This window comes from Mytilus californianus, unplaced genomic scaffold, assembly GCF_021869535.1.
Source record: "Mytilus californianus isolate M0D057914Y unplaced genomic scaffold, xbMytCali1.0.p SCAF_9, whole genome shotgun sequence".
In the NCBI taxonomy this organism is placed as follows: domain Eukaryota; kingdom Metazoa; phylum Mollusca; class Bivalvia; order Mytilida; family Mytilidae; genus Mytilus; species Mytilus californianus.
Genome location: NW_026262745.1, coordinates 53,964,168 through 53,984,556, shown reverse-complemented (window position 1 = coordinate 53,984,556; position 20,389 = coordinate 53,964,168). Strand labels below are relative to the sequence as shown.

Genomic DNA, 20,389 nt, shown 5'->3' with positions numbered 1-20,389 from the left:
GGACACAACATTCAAGCTTGATACAGCACTGAATTTGGATTGTAAATAAATATTTGACACAGCATAGGTTTCTGACACAGAATGAAAGTGGTCTAAGAACTTAAAAATTTTCAATTTACCTATTCATACATGTGATGGACTGTGAAACTCAGATCAGGAGATTGGGAAATTTTGGTCAGGAGATTAGGACTCAGATCAGGAGGTTTTTAATCGACATTAATTTTGTTGTAAATGTAACCGTGTGCTGTAAAAATGGTCTTTTAAAGTGTGTTTTCTTCAACTTTCCATCCAATTTATTATGTTTATAGTACCCTTGTACTTATAAAGTTTCTCCATCTTTATATTCTACATGTTCAATCTAACATTGTTTTTTTCCAGTATGTTCTTTAAATTTTTTACTTCATATTCTATAAAACAATCATTGCAACCAGAACGTTTTTTTAGCTGTCTGCAAATAGTTTTTATTTATTTTTTTTTTCTCTTGCAAATAGTTTTTATTTGCAAACTCAGAAATTCATTCTATCTGTAAAGTTAGGGTCATAGTTATTATATAAATTTCAATTTAAGCCTTAAAAGGAAGTATAGAATCCTCAAATAATTTTCAAATTATTATTTTTTTATTTGTCCTAAGACATTTAAAATCATTTAATAACCATCCTTTTATGATTATTTGTTCAATTTATATTTTATTGATATTCTTTTAAAAATTTTCATTATTAAAAGGAAAGTAACTTAAAACAGGATAAATCAAGGGAAGTAACCCAATAAATACACAGTTTTTGTTACACAACGGCAGTTAGCCTGAGGTAAAAATCGTTGCTTACCAGTATGTTTGACACCCAAGCTGACAAGTGAAGCCATATAATTATGCATGTTAATTGATTTACAGGTAAAATATAACTTCAGGTAATGTCAGTTACACCAGATGCCTGAGATGATATGTTGGGCAGAAATTTTTCATTCATGAAAAATTTCATACACGGGATTTTTCCTCTTCAACGGGAGGTCGGGAGGAGACCCCTGAAAACGGGATTATTGTACTCCTGTCGGGAGGTTCACATGTATGCCTATTCAAACCATATCATTATTATTTGCTTTTATATATAAATCAGAAATAACCAATTTAAAATGGAAAATGTTAAAGAAAAAAAAGGAAAAAAAAAATCCCCCCCCAATTTTTTTAACCCCCTTATGATTCACCGCCCCCAAACTCAATCCCAGCTTTCCCTTTGTGGTATGGTACCTTGCACTACAATTTCAGAGAGATTCATACACTTGAACACAAGTTATTGTCTGGAAACTAGAAAAATGCTTGTTTTTTGGCCCCTTTTTGGCCCCAAATTCCTAAACGTTTAGGGCAATTACCCCCAAACTCAATTCCAGCTTTCCCTTTGTGATATGGAACCTTGCAGTACAATTTCATAAAGATCCATACACTTACACACAAGTTATTGTCCTGAAACTAGAAAAATGCATGTTTTTTTTTGCCCTTTTCTGGCCCCTAATTACTAAAATTTTGAGTGAAAACCCCCAAAATCAATCCCAGCCTTCCCTTTGTGATATGGAACCTTGTAGTACAATTTCATAAAGATCCATACACTTACAAACAAGTTATTGTCATGAAACTAGAAAAATGCTTGTTTTTTGCCCCTTTTTTGCCCCTAATTCCTAATATTTGGAGGAAATTACCCCAAAAATCAATCCCAGTATTCCCTTTGTGATATGGAACCTTGTAGTACAATTTCATAAAGATCCATACACTTACAAGCAAGTTATTGTCATGAAACTAGAAAAATGCTTGTTTTTTGCCCCTTTTTGGCCCCTAATTCCTAAAATTTGGAGACAATTACCCCCAAAATCAATCCCAGCATTCCCTTTGTGATATGGAACCTTGTGGTACAATGTCAGAGAGATCCATACACTTACACACAAGTTATGTCTGGAAGTTACAAAAATGCTTATTTTTGGCCCCTTTTGGCCCCTAATTCCTTAACTGTTAGTACCATAACCCCCAAAATCAATCCCCACCTTCCTTTTGTGGTATTGATCCTTATGGTAAAATTTCAATGAGATCCATTCACTTAAACTAAAGTTAGAGTGCGAAAACTAATGTGTATTCGGACGACGACGCCGGACGACGACGACGACAACGACGACGACGACGCCAACGTCATACCAATATACGACCACAAAAATTTTTTTGCGGTCGTATAAAAAAATCTGACCACCACAATATAGCCAATAGTCCTGAAAGTGTAATAAATTACTTTGCTCTTCGTGGGCCCTTTAATTGGAATAAATGTGGATTGTGTCCACATGTGGACACAGATGATGCCCCTGCTTGCATATCATATAGTTATAAAGGGACATAACTGAAGAATGGTAAAAGTGACGCTACCCAAATTTGAATTTGATCTGAGTTTTGTGGTAATAAGCATTGTGTGTAAGTCTCATAACATTTGGTTGAGGCTAACTTAAGTAGAGAACAGAAACGAAAAAATTCAACAATTTTTCTATTTGTTAACACGCATAACTCTAGAACACATGTAGAATGGCTGTGTATAAGTTTTATTACATTTGGTTGCGACAAACTAAAGTTAGAGAACGGAAACGAAAAATTCAGCAATTTTTATGTTTATACAGGGACATAACTCAAGAATGTTAAAAGTGACGCCACCGAATTTCGTACTTAATCTGTATTATGCAGTAATAAGCATTGCGTATAAATTTAATAACATTTGGTTGAGGCAAACTAAAGTTAGAGAACAGAAACAATATTTGTACATGATCTTAGTTTTGTGGTAATGAGTATGGTATATAGGTTTCATAATGTTTGGTTGGGGCAAACTTAAGTTACAGAATGGAAACTAAAAATTTTGCAATTTTTCGATTTATAAAGGGGCATAACTCAATAATAGTTAAAGTGACACTACCCAAATTCAACTTGATCTGTGTTTTATCAGTGGAAGGCAAAATTATACATTGCATTGTATAAAGCATTGATTGTAGTTGATTTAACTATAATCATGGACAAAGGAAGATAACTCCAATTTTGAAAATTACTGGAATAATTTTTCCATTTACAAAGGGGCATATCTCTAGAACAGAGATCTGTGTATTGTGGTAATAAGCATGGTGTATAAGTTTCATAACATTTGGATGAGGCAAACTTAAGTTAGAGAACGGAAATGAAAAATTTAGCAATTTTTCCATTTACAAAGGGGCATAACTCTAGAACGGTTAAAGTGACACCACAAAAATTCAAACTTGATCTGTGTTTTGTGGTAATAAACATTGTGTACAAGTTTGATAACATTTGGTTGAAGCAAACTTAAGTTAGAGAAAGGAAACCAATTTTGGGACGTACGGACGGACAAGGGTATAACTTAATGCCCCCTCTGCTTCGGCGGGGGCATAATAAAATATCTTATCTTATTCATTAGATTAGCTGACAGTGCCAGGGCTTTATAGCCAGTCAAGTTCGTTATACACATCCATCTTCATAATCATCGTATTCATTATTTTAAAAAAACAAAACAAAAAAATTAACAGATCATTGTCATAACTCATGTAAGTGGTTCCCCTTAAACTGACAAAATCATAAATTCTAACAATTGTTCACTATGCAAAAGTTTCAAAGTCATAGACCATTGACTGAGAGTGCAGGGCCAAATAATCTCCATGGAAATGAGATGTGCCAATGCTGCTTCAACTGAAAACCAAACATTATTGATTTACCATTCGTGGTTCCCCTAAAACTAACCTTATCACAAATTTAAGAAATTGTTAAAGACATCATAAACAGCATTCCTGAGTCTAGCTTTTTGACTCCTTCGAGGCAAATCAAAAAATAAAAACATTAAAATCTAATTACATGTAGCAATTTATAAGTTGAAAATAATTGAACTTTAAACCGGTTTTATTTTCAAATCTTTACCATTTAACCTAATATCTCTCGCCTTTCAAAGTTTCAATAAAATTCTCCGCTGGGCACAGCTTGATACGACCGCAGAGGTCAAACCCTGAACAGTTGGGGCAAGTATGGACACAACATTCAAGCTTGATACAGCTCTGAATTTGGATTGTGATTAAATATTTGACACAGCATAGGTTTCTGACACAGAATGAATGTGGTCTAAGGACTTAAAAAAATTTAATTTACCTATACAAACCATATCATTATTATTTGCTTTTATATATAAATCAGAAATAACCAACTTAAAATGGAAAATTTTAAAGAAAAAAAAAAGGGAAAAAAAATCCCTCCCCAAATTTTTTGAACCCCCTTATGATTCATCACCTCCAAACTCAATCCCAGCCTTCCCTTAGTGGTATGGTACCTTGCAGTACAATTTCAGAGAGATCCATACACTTGAACACAAGTTATTGTCTGGAAACTAGAAAATGCTTGTTTTTTGGCCCCAAATTCCTAAACGTTTAGGGCAATTACCCCCAAACTCAAACCCAGCTTTCCCTTTGTGATATGGAACCTTGTAGTACAATTTCATAAAGATCCATACACTTACACACAAGTTATTGTCTGGAAACTAGAATAAACTGCTTCTCTGAGTGCAGCTGGATATGCCCGCAGAGGTCTAACCCTGAACAGTTGGGGCAAAAATGGACACAATATTCAAGCTTGATAAAGGTCTGAATTTGGATTGTTATTAAATATTTGACATATTATAGGTTCTGAATAAATGTAGTCAAAGAACTTGAAATTGGTTATATGAATTGAATTTATATTCAATTAAAGATTTCTTGCTGTTGTGCAATACACTGTGCTGTTGCGCAATACTTAGTAAATCTGTTATCAGACTATAAATAAAAAAAATAAAGTTCCACACATAACAGAAATTTATGAAAAAAATTACTGCTCAAATCATTTTTGAGTTATTAACAGAAAATTGGGAAATCCCCTCTCATTTAATGAATACAGCCCAATAAATCGGTAACGTAAAAACTGAAATTTAAAAAAATCAAAAGGGAAGTCACGTCAATAGATGTAAACAATTCAGCAAAGTTTCATGAAGACTGTTCAAAGCATTTTTGAGTTATTGTCTGAAAAGTGGAAAATCCCCCTTTTTGTAATGAATAAAACCCCATAAATCGGAAAACTATAATCTAAAATTTATAAAAATCAGAAGGGAGCTCATGTCGATAGAAATAAACAATTCACCAAAGTTTCTGGCAAATTGGTGAAACTGTTTTTGAGTTATTGTCCAAAAACTGGAAAATCCCTCCTTTTTTTAATGAATAAAACCCCAAAACTCGGTAACGGTACATCTAAAATTTATAAAAAACGAAAGGGAGCTCATGTCAACAGACATAAACAATTCAGCAAAGTTTCATGCATATTGGTTAAAGTGTTTTGGAGTTATTGTCCGAAAAGAGGAAAATCCCCCTTTTTGTAATGAATAAAACCCCATAAATCGGAAAACTATAGTCTAAAATTTACAAAAATCAAAAGGGAGCTCATGAATGTCGTTAGAAATAAACAATTCACCAAAGTTTCTGGCAAATTAATGAAATTGTTTTTGAGTTTTTGTCAAAAAACTGGAAAATCACCCCTTTATTAATGAATAAAACCAAAAAACTGGGAAACAGTAAATCCGAAATTTATAAATAAACTGCTTCGCTGAGTGCAGCTGGAAACGCCCACAGAGGTCTAACCCTGAATAGTTGGGGCAAAAATGGACACAATATTCAAGCTTGATAAAGGTCTGAATTTGGATTGTATTAAATATTTGACGTATTATAGGTTTCTGAATAAATGTGGTCAAAGAACTTGAAATTGGTTATATGAATTGATTTTATATTCAATTAAAGATTTCTTGCTGTTGTGCAATACACTGTGCTGTTGCGCAATACTTGGTAAATCTGTTGTCAGACTATAAACAATTAAAGTTCAATTAATTCTCAATGTCATATTAGAAATTTATGAAAATGTAAAGGGAGCTTACATCAATAGATATAAACAATTCACCAAAGTTTCATGAGAATTGCTGACAGCAATTTTGAGTTATCGTCCCAAAACTGGAAAATTCACACCTTTTTTAATGAGTAAAACCCCATAACTCAGAAATGTAAAATGTAAAATTTATAAAATTCTAAACGGAGCTTACATCAATAGATATAAACAATTCACCGAAGTTTCATAAGAACTGCTGAAAGCATTTTTGAGTTTTTGTCCGAAAACTGGAAAATCCCCCTTTTTTATGAATAAAACCCTGTAACTCGGAAACATAAAATCTATAATATATAAAAATCGAAAGGGAGCTCATGTCAATAGATATAATTAAACAATTCACCACAATTCCTTGCAAGTTGGTGAAAGCATTCTTGAGTTATTGTCAGAAAACTGGAAAATCCCCCTTTTTTTAATGATTAAAACCCGATAACTCAGAAACGTAAAATCTAAAATTTATAAAAAACAAAAGGGAGCTCACCTCAAAAGATCTAAACAATTCACCAAAGTTTTATGCAAATTGGTTAAAGCGTTTTTGAGTTAATGTCCGACATGTTGATGATGGACGGACAACGGTATACCATAATACGTCCCGTAAACGGGCGTATAAAAACAAAAGGAAACTCACGTCAATAGATATAAACAATTCAGCAAAGTTTCATGCATATTGGTTAAAGCGTTTTTGAGTTAATGTCCGACATGTTGACGACGGACAGACAGACGGATGGATAGACGGTCAACATTTTACAATAATATGTCCCGTAAACGGGCGTATAAAAATGCTTATTTTTTGCCCCTTTTTGACCCCTTGTTCCTAAATGTTTTGGGCAATTACGCCCAAACTCAATTCCAGCTTTTCCTTTGTGATATGGAACCTTGTAGTACAATTTCAGAAAGATCCATACACTTACACACAAGTTATTGTCATGAAACTAGGAAAATGCTTGTTTTTGCACATTTTTGGCCCCTGATTCCTAAAATTTGAGGCAATAACCCCCAAAATCAATCCCAGCATTCCCTTTGTGATATGGAACCTTGTGGTACAATGTCAGAGAGATCCATACACTAACACACAAGTTATTGTCTGGAAGTTACAAAAATGCTTATTTTTGGCCCCAAATTCCTTGACTGTTGGTACCATAACCCCTGAAATCAATCCCAACCTTCCTTTTGTGGTGTTGAACCTTATGGTAAAATTTCATCGAGATCCATTCACTTAAACTAAAGGTTTTGTGCGAAAACCAATGTGTCCTTGGACGACGACGCCAACGTCATACCAATATACGACTGCAAATTTTTTTTGCGGTCTTATAAAAAGAAAACTGAGATTGGTAATGTACATCTGCTGTCCTCAATGTATGTATATATATATATGTCTATCCATAATATGATTGTCCATTCTGTATTTGTATCTATTCAATATTGATCATGTTGATTAGTGAATTCTCAGAGTAATATAATCATAGCTATTTATGTACACCAGCTACCATAAAGCACAAAAACTTACTATTAAATTGAATTGGTTATAGATTTGGGTAGCCTTGAGAGTGATGTTGATAGCTTTTGATGACAGACAGTTTGTTTAACCAGAATCAATATGCTTTATATAAATGATAGTTTTATTTGTTTTAAACATATAGAGACTAGAATGGGCAATAGTTACTTTGATGTTTCAGTTTGTTTATATAATTTTAATTGGGTCTAACAGCAAATGAACAGTAGGTTAGAAACATGATTCTTAAGTTACTCAAGGCATGGCTACAGACTTGATATAAAAACAAATCTAGACCAGCACAACTGATGTTTTTAAAAACATCATGTTATCAAAAACAGACTATACAAAAAACAAAAATGTACCAAATGTTAGTGGCAGTATTTTTTCAACTTTCATTCCAGATATATTCTGATAGATACATGTACATACTTAATTACCCATCAATAATTACATTACATGTATGTTTCACAAGAATCCGTTAGTTTGATTGGCTAACAACAATCGTGCATTATTCAAAAATTAATCTTCATACCAAAATGAAATGTTACATGTTGTACATTCGTAATGACACGTCGTTCCACAAAAAAGTGCACAGGTAAATAAAAAAAAAACTTGATAACACTTTTTTTTCATAGTCTTAGCATAAAAATGTAATTATAAGAAATGAATGCTTCTTTTTGGTAATATTTGATAGGGCTGTAAAAGTGTTGATCGTGCACACATTTTTAGAATGAAGCGCTTCATACAAAATATGCTACAGTCAACACTTTTACACCCCAATAAAATTACAAAAAGAAGCATTCATTTCTTAATTGTTTTAATTGGTGAGAATTTCATGGCTGTGTGAAGTTCTGAAATCAACTTAATTTTAAGTTCATCTAAATGATAAATATGCTGCTAGCAAATTACAGTTTCAAGGCTGCAAACATAAACATACTTTTTATAAATCAAAAGCTGTTGATATCACATTTACATGTGTCCTTCAAATCTAAGATTGATACAATAATAACCAGTACAGAATAAGTGGGTGTTCAGACAAACATAGAAAGATATATATAATAGATATAAGAAGATGTGGTATGAGTGCCAATGAGACAACTCTCCATCCAAGTCAAAATTTTAAATGAAAACCATTATAGGTCAAAGTACGGCCTTCAACACAGAGCCTTGGCTCAGACCGAACAGCAAGCTATAAAGGGCCCCAAAAATGACTAGCGTAAAACCATTCAAAAACCATACATACTGTTACAGAGTTCTTGAAAAGTGGTGGTTCGAAGGTTTTGACCACCAAAATTTTAAAAGGATCGACACAATTTTGGTATTTTGCAATAGGACCAGCAGATTTTCTCTACAACATGTACAAGGACCATCAAGAGAAAAACATTTTGAGAACTATGCTGCCAGTGTCAGATTAAAAACTACACGCACTTTAGAGAAAATTTTGTTTTGATGATCAGGTTATGATTATATAAATAAGAACATTTTCTTTCTATTGAGAATTATAGCAACAATCTATCTTTTCCATCTGACTTTTCTGCAGCATGTTACTAACAGTACATCTCTAATTCAATAGGTTTATCATTATGACCATGATGACTTTGTCATTGGATCAAAGGACAAGGTACGATAAGGCCCGTTTTGACCCCCCCTATTTTCTCATTTCTTAAATTTTGTTTTGGAAAGCTACTTATCACGTTAAAATATTCCCTTAGGTTTGAAGTTTGTTTGGATGAACTTCAAAGCCATTAATTTCAGAAAATGGGTGAGGTGATGGGGGTAAAAGGGCATCAAAAACGCCCAAAGAAGGAAAAAGTACGATTTTTGGCCATTGTTTCTTAAGATTTAATAGCGTGCGCCTACGTGACCCGGAGAAAATTATGGCGATTTAGACAGCAAAAACAGTTCTCATGACATTGGAATAAAACAATTCCTGGGTCACGTTGGCGCAGGCACTAAAAAACTAAAAATTAGTTGTACGGAACACCTGCAAAGTGAATAATAATTACAATATTTGAATATCAGAAAGTTTACCCTCTCACCTACCCAGTTGCTAAAATTAGTGGTTTTGAAGTTCATCCAAACAAACTTCAAACCTCAGGGAATATTTTAACATAATTCTTTTATGATTTGCATATCTACAAATACTTGAATTGGATTGGTCCATTAGAAGTTTTTCCCTTGGTTTACACTTCGATAAACCATGTTGCCGAAACTGCTTTCACTTGATATATTCATGCGCTATACACATGCATGTGATCCATGAGTACTAAGCAAATTGAGATTGAAAAACAAACAACATAATTAGTTCATGCATAGAAAAAAGAAATAATGCATTCAAGCTTGGAAAATGTATGAAATTTTTATAAAATAAAATTCCGCGAAATATTATGAATGATCTTACCGCGTTAACGTCATGGCAAAACATGACGTCATAAGAATGAAAACTCTCAATCTGAAGATTATTCCGTTACTTGTACGCTTCAAATTTGGAAAATATCTCATTAAAAGGACGTTTTTGAGGTATGTGATATTTCATTTTAGATTCTATTGCATTAATTGCACATTTATGAACTTCAGAAAGTCAATATGGCGGCTAACTCCTTAGTTACGACATGTCTATTGTGCATTTGATGGTAAATAGAAGCCAATGAATAAAAAAATGTTAATTAAAAATTGCGAATGTTTTGCTAAGAATTATAAGGATTAAACACATTTTTTCTAGAGGTTATTGATGTGTAAACTGGGTCGCTTACTCACAAACTTTACATAAAAGTCCTTTGGACTTTTATTCAGTTTGTGAGTTAATCGCCCCAGTTTACACATCAATAACCTCTAGAAAAAATGTGTTTAATCCTATAATAATAAGTAGCTTTCCAAAACAGAATTTGAAAAATGAGAAAATAGGGGGGCCAAAAACAGGCCTTATTGTACCTTGTCCTTTAACAAATACAAAATTACAAACTCTAAGTTGTTGTTTTCAGTAACTATGTCTTTGTCTGTGAGTCATTATGGCAGAACTTGGTTTAGTGAGATTTTTAAGTGCTTCACATTATTCTTGTATAAACACTTGACATTGTTAGTTACAATGTAGTATATTGCATATAACCTGTTTATAATATGTCTTTTCCATTTGACTTTTCTGCAGCATGTTACTAACAGTGCATCTTTCATTGAATAGGTTTACCATGACTTTGTCATTGGATCAAATTGAACAAAAACAAAATTACAAGCTCTGTTGTTGTTTTCAGTAACTATAATGTGTTTGTCTGTGAGTCATTATGACAGATCTTGGCTTAGTGATGAGATTTTTAAGAGTTTCACATATTCTTGTATAAACACTTATCATTGTTGTAGTACCATATAGTATAATTGATAAAACCTGTTTATAAGTTGTCTTATAGTTAACTTGAGATAATAGGTTGCTAACTCACTAATGAATAACTGTCATTAATCTTTTACATGTTATTTATAACTGATGCTGAAAATATCATGATATCTAATTTGTAGATATATTTTTTTGGCTTCTTCCAGAACGTCAATTGAACTCGACCTTTTTACCTCTTACTTTCTTACATAACAAACAACAAAATAAGAAGATATGGTATGATTGTCATGGTATGAGACAACTCTCTACCCCAGACCAAATGACATAGTCATAGAAGATAATAACCATACAGCCTTCAACAATGAGCAAAACCCATACTGCATGAGTAAGCTTATTAGCAATACCTATTGACACATGATTGAAATGCATTTCCAACACAGATTCTGCATTAATTTTAACTTTTTTTTATTTCTGTTCAAGACTGTTGAAAATGTCAAAATTGATCTGAAATCAATATTTTAAACAAATTTATCTAATGTTTATGATAATCCACTTACAAGTTTAAGAGTTTTAAATGCTAAATGGGTTTACTGTTGAGAAAACCATCTTCCAACTGTTCAGTGTTGGCAATGACAGAGTTATCATCATACTCAAGATGATTTAATTAATTCACATTAAATTTTTATTGAATGTTATCATGGTTATCCAACATCTGGCTTCTGCATTGTTTTGGCACCATTCCCACAGTAAGCATACATGTACTATATTTTTTACATGCATATGATTTTGATGACATTCGTTTAAATTGAAAACACACAGGCAGTATTTTCAATATTTAAATTTTTGGGCCTGCAAGACTTTCAAAGAAAATATACGAAAATGCAACATGTCCGTACATGCCGTAAAAAATGTAAATGTAAACATATAACCACCATGATATAACATGTAAATAAATTGGAATTAGTCAGACAAACTGCTATTATGCATACATGTGTAGATTGATGCAATTCAAAAATAAAACTAATTTCTGCACTTGACTCAAAGTAAATTCCACTGTCATGACTGTATAAACGTTTAAACATATATATATATAATACATACACACAAAACCTGGACAGATTTCAACAATGATAGTTACTCATCTGTGTATCTTAGCTTTCTGTACATGTTACATTATACATGTATATAAATGAGTCAATCCAACAAATACAATATACATTTAAACAAAAGAATTTAAGCAAACACATTTTTTCAACCTCTTTTTTGTCCTGATTTATGCATGTTATATTTGCCACTGGACTTTAAACACCAATCCACCATTAACATCTTCATCTTTGTATTTTTGTTACAATTTGACAAGGTACATGTAGCTATATTTCATTACAAATTAAAAGTTTTTGGCATGAAATTGTTATACATGTATCATGTATATATTTAAGATTGTAACAATGTGTGAAATTGATCTCTTGACCCTTAAAATTTCCCTCAAAAACATAGAAAATCAGTATTTCATCTGGATTATTTGTCAATACATGTAATAAACAAATGATAAATTGGACAACATTCTGTTGATCTATGTACTTGTATTTCATCCAGAATAATGTTAATCCAGCAGGTACAATGTACATCAAATAAGCCTACTACTTTTTTATGTACAATGTATTGACTTTGTGTAAAAGGGAGCTCGAGGACGGGGCACAATTAAGTTCAAGTTTTTGAATTTTAGTCCAATCTTTTATGAGAATACAATGTAAAGATAAAATCTTAACGATGAATATTTATCTTGTTTATGCCCTGAAAACTTTAGGTGTCAGGTGAGTATTATTATGTAATAATTCTTATATGATTTGCATATTAGAGAATACGTTGATATGATTGGTTGAGAGGACTTCCGGTAGTTGTTCTTGACGTTGTTTATTTTTCGATAGACGACGTTGACCGAACTTCTTTTCGTAACCAACGTAAACAAGATGGCGGCGATAATGACACAATCCGGATCGACGTTAACAAAATTTATTTTCAATTCGCGTTAACAGGTCTTAATAGTTAAATTAGATAATAAACACAAAACATTCGTTTGAATGATAATAAGAGTTTTTGTAGTTTATTTTTTATCAGATTGCAAATTTCATGGAGTACATATTATTGCGTTAACCAACAAATATATTCATGCGCTAGGCCTGTTCGATGACACAAATATACAATTTACGTGTGATAGAGGTTACGAGTGTGGAAAAAATAAATTCCTTATCTCCAATTTTAAAGAATTATAAGGATTAAACACCTTTTTAAAGGAATTTATTGGTGTATAAACTGTACCAAGTCACTCACAAACATATTTGTTTGTGAGTGAATTGGTCGAGTTTATACACCAATAAATTCCTTTAAAAAGGCGTTTAATCCTGTACAATAACTCAAAACCTTGGTGTGTTAACCGTCAGCACATGGAAAATGGGTTCACCCTTAATCTTACCTTATCCAGGACATGATTATAGCAGGCCTCTACAATAACTTTTTTTTCAACTTGTCCAGTAGGACAAGTACATACCAAAACTTACTTGTCCGAATGAAATTGTAACTTGTCCAAAAAAAATCTTAATAATAACCTTTTTTGCATTTTAAGTTGATTGAATTAAAACAATAGAACAGAATTTGATTTTAACATATCTTTTGCAATACTTTACAAAAATATGAGTCGAGAACAACTGAATCTAGTCATGTCACAGGACTAAGGTTCTAGTTTTCATCAATGCCAAAGTCTCATCAGACTCTGCACATGAGGCACCGTCTGATAGGATTGCCAATGTACACTCATTGGATTTGTATCCTGGTTTTTTAATTTGAAAAAAGTTTATTTAATGCAATCAATAAAAAAAAGGAGATGAGGTATGATTGCCAATGAGACAACTCTCTGCAAGAGATCAAATGACACAGAAATTAACAACTATAGGTCGCCGTATTGCAAGTATTGTTTTTTTCTACATACATGACATATGATCAAATATGATTTTGTGAATGTTATGGTCATTTTTATTTTAAAAATATTTTTGCTAAAAAAATTACCGGTATGGTATTTGTTATAAAGCGACAGAATAAGGTAGGAAAACGAGGTACTGATTTGTCTTGGTCCTGAAATGTCTCCTGCGTTACCAAACTGTCTATTAATTATGTTTATTGAATATGTCTCCTACGGTGCCAAACTGTCTATTAAACTTGGAGCCGAATCGCTTCCGAGCTGGTGATGAACTGTCTTGTAAAGTTACCTTATCTACAAAGCGCAGCATATTGGATCAGTAAGACTGGTTTCCGAGAACCTGTTAAAAAGTACCTGACAAAGAACCAGTTTTAAATTATCGATTGCAAGTAAACATGTCAAATTAATACTTGTTTTTATGTTCTTTTCTTGTTTTTTCTTTATAATTACTTTGTTCATCAAAGTTGGATTACATTTATTTTCTGCAGAATAATTTTACTTGTCCCGTCGGACAAGCTTGATATAGCTTTAACTTGTCCGACCTTTGTTTCCTCTGGTACCGGACAATCGGACAAGCGTTATTGTCGAGCCCTGTTATAGATTAATTTGTTTATTCAAATTCCATGTCTATTATGATATTTAGTTAGACAATACTACAAACTCACAAACCTTCTGTTTCTTTCTTGTCTACACCTTGTGGAAGACAGACCCCGAAGAATACAGGCGGAACATCGGATGTTTTAGAATCTTCTGTATCCTTCACTTTAGCTACAATCTTCTCTGAATTTACATTGTCTGGTATAGCGTTATTATTCACTACATCTTTTTCCTTTGCTTCACTGGTAGATAGTTCTGGATGCTGTATCTGGTACAATCGTTTTGCTAGACGTTTTTGAAACAAGTTTTGTGTCGTGGCAGTGATTGGTCCAACTTTTTCTCCTACTTCTAGCAATTTACTCCTTAAATCTGCAACTGACAGTTCCTTAACTTCGTTTAAAATATCATCCATCGCAATAACTTCGTCTTCTAATCACATGCCAAACTTTGTTTACAACCCACATCTCATTATAGATAAATCTAGTTCCGGTTTTCCAATCGTACCAGAGCCTTTTGCAACGAAATGACTGATTGGTCTATCAAAGTTTGAATCGCGGGAGTTTTTTAAACTCGACAGGTGCCCGTTTTTAAACTTTGATCCTAGAAATTTTCTATTTCTTCTTACCTTTTTCTGAGAAGATCCATCAACATTTTGAAATTATCCTGTGAGGTGTTGTAGTAAAGACTAATAATGTTAATAATTCTTTAATTACAAAATTTTCTTTATTTTTTTTTTATAAACTTTACCATTTTATCAAACTTTTACATTTTTCTATAATGTAGTGTGGCAGAATGAGTGTAAGCTCCCCTGTTTAACTCAAAATTTCCGATTTGTTTTATATTCAGTCGTCTACTGCTAAATCATTATAAATTAAGTTACATTTCTTTCGACTTTGGTATTTATAATTTGTTTAGAAAAGACATTTATTTGTATTCAGAAATTTATTTATCTTGTGTTGAAAAGTTTCAAAATTTTGTAAATAAATGACCAAAATTTAGAACATTTGAAATAAATATATATTTATATATATAATAGCAAACTGTCACAAGTTTAGCCAAGACTGGCAAGACATAATAAAAGATTTATTTGTTTATTCAAATTCCAAGTGTATTATGCTATCTGGTTAGAGAATACAATAAACTCACAAACCTTCTGTTTCTTTCTTGTCTACCCATGTGGAAGACAGACCCCATAGAATAAAGACGGAACGGAACATCATATGTTTTAGAATATACTGTATCCTTTACTTTATCTACACTCTTCTCTGAATTTACATTGTCTGGTGTAGCGTTATTATTCATATAATATAAAGCTAACCTTTGGGGAAAGTCGAACTATTCCACTATAAGGTTAATGCAACTGCCACATACCTACTGTTCCATATTGCTCCAACTAGATACATTTGGAAATCATATGCTAAAAGTTGTATTTGGATAATAAATTAATTAGCATATAATAGTCCCAGTATAGATATATCTTACTTTCAACAGACACTTGGTATTCCTATGGGACAAACTGTGCTCCTCTTCCCGCTGACATTTACCTTGATTAATATAAGCCAGATTTCATAGTTCACCCAGTTCTTATTATCCATGCATCTTATCAAAACCCTCAAAATGTATAAAGTTACACGACATAGTGGATCTTAAACTTTAACATCACCAAATCTGTACAAACAAACTCAACATAGATACCAGGCATAACATTTTGTACGCCAGACGCGTGTTTTGTCTACAAAGGGGTCATCAGCTAAGCTCAAAGAAAAAAGTTTAAAAGGCCAAATAAAGTATGAAGCGTATTCGGATCCGGATCCAAAATTGCAAAAGGTTTTGCCAAATACAGCTAAATTATCTATTCCTGTAATAGAGAATATTTAGTTTTTAAAAAGAAATCTAATTTTTGTAAACAGTAAATTTATACTTATGACCATATCAATGATATTTTATGTCAACATAGATGTGCTGAATGCTGGGCCTGATGATACTCGATCTCCAGTAGCTTGAATCTCATTTCTAGTGAGGCAAACGATTTGAGTCTTGGCAGTCAAGGATTCAAAGTGGTTCAACGACCGCAATGCCAATCGGGAGTGGACGGTTAGTGGCAAGTAAGAGTTGCAAAATAGATTTCAGCATACAATCATGCAAACAAAAATAATCGAATTTGAAACAGGCTAGGGTTGATTGATTGATTGTTGTTGCCTGACATCAAGTGACATAAACTGCATGCATACTTCTAGACAAGAAACTTATCAATGGTAGAAGATCCTGTCTCTTAAAAATCTTGATATTTTTATCATGAAATAATAATAATTTCGAGTGCACATTATATCAATACATTTCAATGTAACTGCTACAGTTAAAAGTTTAATTCCAAGTATTCAATTAAAGACAGATCCTGGTCAAAACAAAAATAACTGACAGATTTACCCCGGTTTTCGGAGAGGTTCGTGTTGCCAATGATTGTGTTGCCCAATCTTTCATGTATAATATATATTTGTGCAATGTTTTGTGGACTGTTGGGGGTTTTTTTCGTCTTTTTTCTGTTGACTCTGGGACATAATATATTAGTATTATAGTCCCAGGTTGACTATAATGTTTTATCTTTGTTTTAAACAAATGTTCTTTTTTATTCCCCTTGATATCTTTCCCCCTCATTTTAAGATAACGGAGGAAAGTTTCTGAATTGCCGGTAAGATTTGCAATTAAAGTGTTTATGCTCATTGTGACATTTGATTTAGGACAGAGACACACATATTTTGAATGTCTCTTGTTTTGAATTCAACAGGAATTTCTTCCGAATAGTGTATTCTGAGTTCTTAGTGGCAATAATTGGTCCTCGTGAAATATGATTCACACCCACGTCAACATACTCAGTTTCATCGTGGAAACTGTATACTAACTTTAGAATACTTCATCGGAATCAATTGATATTATGAAGATCCTTGCTAAGAGTAAGAGATAAGAGCGACTAAGAAAGTCCAATGTTTAGTGTGAAATTGCCACATTTTCTTTGTCGTTCGAGAGTTATGTCTCTTTATGTACAAAAAAGATCATCTTTACCATTCCGCTGTATATATCAAAATCATTTGATATTTTAAAGCAATATACACAATCTGCAACAAAACTAGATGTTTAACTCCGCTACAGTCGAGCTCTCTATGTATGTTCCTATTCCTGGACAGAAGCCTCAGTGGTTTTCTGTGGTTGCTGTTCAATATTTGTTTTCCGTTGGATTTCTCTTCTGAATTGTTCGACATTTTGCGATGCTAATGTACATTGTTCATCTTGTTTCGATTCTCTGACTCGGTAAATATAATGCTTAACAGGAATAAGCACTGGGTATATACATATGATTGTGAAAGGAGAATAAATAATACCTTTTTCACAACATTTGGTGGCAGAAGTCTTTGTGAAATAAGACTTTTGTTGTATTAATGACTATCCGATTTTCATTTTCAGTAACAAAGATGGTCATGTTTGATAACCTGTAGTTGGAGTTACTAGTAATAAAGTATACATGTAAGTCAATCTAATTAAAATTAAATCTCCGCACTTGCTCCTCGTTGTTTATATGTCGCTCCCACGCGCGACATATAAACAACGAGGAGCAAGTGCGGAGATTTAATTTTAATTAGATTGACATGTAAGTAATCAATAGAATCATAAATGTAGGCTTTACTAAATATTTGATAACAATGTTTTAATTTATTTTCAGAATTATTTGTATAGAGAACTCTGTCGACTTTGAAAATGAATAAAATAAGATTTTGAAGAGACAGCGATCACACGGAACAAAAACAAAAGACAGACATCAAGAGCTAACTAACGTGATTAAGAGACTTGTCTACCTACCATCAATCCATAATTAATATAGATTCTTAACATCCACAAACCATTAAAAAATGCCAAGAATTAAAAAAACTTAAAAACAAATTACCCCCAAAATTTTTTTAAGATCTATATAACAAAACAAACAACCACTGACTAGGTTCCTGACTTTAATTTGCAGACACATGCAAATTGATGAAACTATTTTTTTCATGTATATATTTTTTTCCCTTTTCATGTCTATATCAGAGCAATAACAAAAGGCAAACAAAGGAAAGTATGATAACATTAGAACTAATAACGCAATAATGAGACGGAAGATACCAACGGAACATTATTGAACAAACAGCTCCCCCACAAACAAACAAACAGACAAACAAACAAACTTAACTAGACATGAACAAAAAATAATGATGTGGTTTTCCTGTGCTCACCACGTGTTATTCTGGAATAAACTTTAATCAAGAAGACTCGTTACCAAAAGTTCATAAAGCAACAAATAGATAGATATTTTTTTTTATTTCAGAGCATAAAAACCAAACGTGCCTAAATAGGACAACAAAAGTCGTTGACTGTATAACATAAACCTTTTAAATCAATAAATATGCAAATCTATATTGATACAACTAGACAGCATTAAAGGACAATACGGAAACTTGCTAGCAATCCGAATATTAAAAGCCAATTATGTATAAGGTTGGGCGCCCGCTAATAGGTTTAACCCCGCCACCTTCTGTATATATGTGTCTGTCCCAAGTCAGGAGCCTGTAATTCAGTGGTTGTCGTTTGTTGCTGTATATCATAATTGTATTTCGTTCATTGTTTTTTACCGTGATAAATCAGGCCGTTATTTTTCTCGTTTGAATTGTTTTACATTTGCATCTCGGGGCCTTTTGTAGCTGACTATGCGGTATGGGTTTTGCTCATTGTTGAAGGCCGTACTGTGACCTATAGCTGTTAACTTCTGTGTCATTTGGTCTCTGGTGGAGAGTTGTCTCATTAGCAATTATACAACATCTTCTTATTTTTAGAAGTACCGAAACAAGTGAATAGCTAGAATATGATTTATTTATTAGTTGTAATTGGCTTTGAACTAGCTTTCAGTAACAGCCAGTACTCTTATTTCGGTGCTATGTATTTATTGTTTTTATGTTAGTTGTTTTTGTGTCTCGTACCGATCTGAGTTAAGCCAATTCAGGGGCGGAACCAGCCATTTAAAAACAAAAACGGGGGATTCCAACCATATGTCCCCATTCAAAAGCATTGATCGTAAACAAAAAAGGTTTGGGTTGGGATCCCGCTAACATGTTTAACCCCGCCACATTCTGTATGTATATGCCTGTCCCAAGTCAGGAGCCTGTAATTCGGTGGTTATCGTTTGTTAATGTGTTACATATTTGTTTTTCGTTCATTTTTTGTACATAAATCAGGCCGTTAGTTTTCTCGTTTGAATTGTTTTACATTGTCATTCCGGGGCCTTTTACAGCTGACTGTGCGGTATGGGCTTTGCTCATTGTTGAAGGCCGTACGGTGACCTATAGTTGTTAATTTCTGTGTCATTTGGTCTCTTGTGGAGAGTTGTCTCATTGGCAATCATACCGCATCTTCTTTTTTATATTGATCCGCCACTGCAATTGCAACCGAATTTTACAGTTTGTTCTTATGTTGTGCTGTTACACCTCTGTCCCAAGTTAGGGGAGTGTTGAGCGCTCACAAACATATTCTTTGTCGTTCGAGAGTTATGTCTCTTAATGTACAAAAAGATCATCTTTACCGTTCCGCTGCATAATTTAGGTATGCTATATATATAAAAATCATTTTTATAGCAATATGCGCAATCTGCAACAAAACAAGATGTCTAACTCCGCCACAGTCTCTCTATATATGTTCCTATTCCAGGGCAGAAGCCTCAGTGGTTTTCTGTGGTTGCTGTTTACTATATTTGTTTTCCGTTGGATTTCTCTTCTGAATTGTTCGACATTTTGCGATGCTCATGTATATTGTTCATCTTGTTTCGATTCTCTGGCTCGGTAAATATTATGCTTTACAGGAATAAGCACTGGGTATACATATGATTGTGAACAATCTAATTAAAATTGATTCTCTTTAATGGAGATAACGAAATCAGAGTTGTTCTTATGTTGTGCTGTTACACCTCTGTCCCACGTTATGGGAGTGTTGAGCGCTGACAAACTTTCAGGG

At 33.0% G+C, this 20,389-nt stretch overlaps 1 protein-coding gene and 1 long non-coding RNA gene across 2 annotated transcripts in view; both read right to left on the bottom strand.

The window, feature by feature from the left end:
* Positions 1-14,834, bottom strand: part of LOC127715730 (uncharacterized) — a 45,521-nt gene extending 30,687 nt beyond the window's left edge. Inside the window, exon 1 of the mRNA XM_052221890.1 lies at positions 14,432-14,834. Within this exon, the coding sequence (XP_052077850.1) occupies positions 14,432-14,771 (340 nt within the window). The 5' untranslated portion in view covers positions 14,772-14,834. The remainder of the gene's footprint in view (positions 1-14,431) is intronic.
* LOC127715739 (uncharacterized) lies at positions 450-7,189 on the bottom strand. Its single transcript, XR_007988635.1, has 2 exons — positions 7,132-7,189; positions 450-2,028 (listed from the first exon to the last, which is right to left on the bottom strand). It is a non-coding gene; the product is annotated as an uncharacterized LOC127715739 (long non-coding RNA).
* Positions 14,835-20,389: the final 5,555 nt, after the last annotated feature.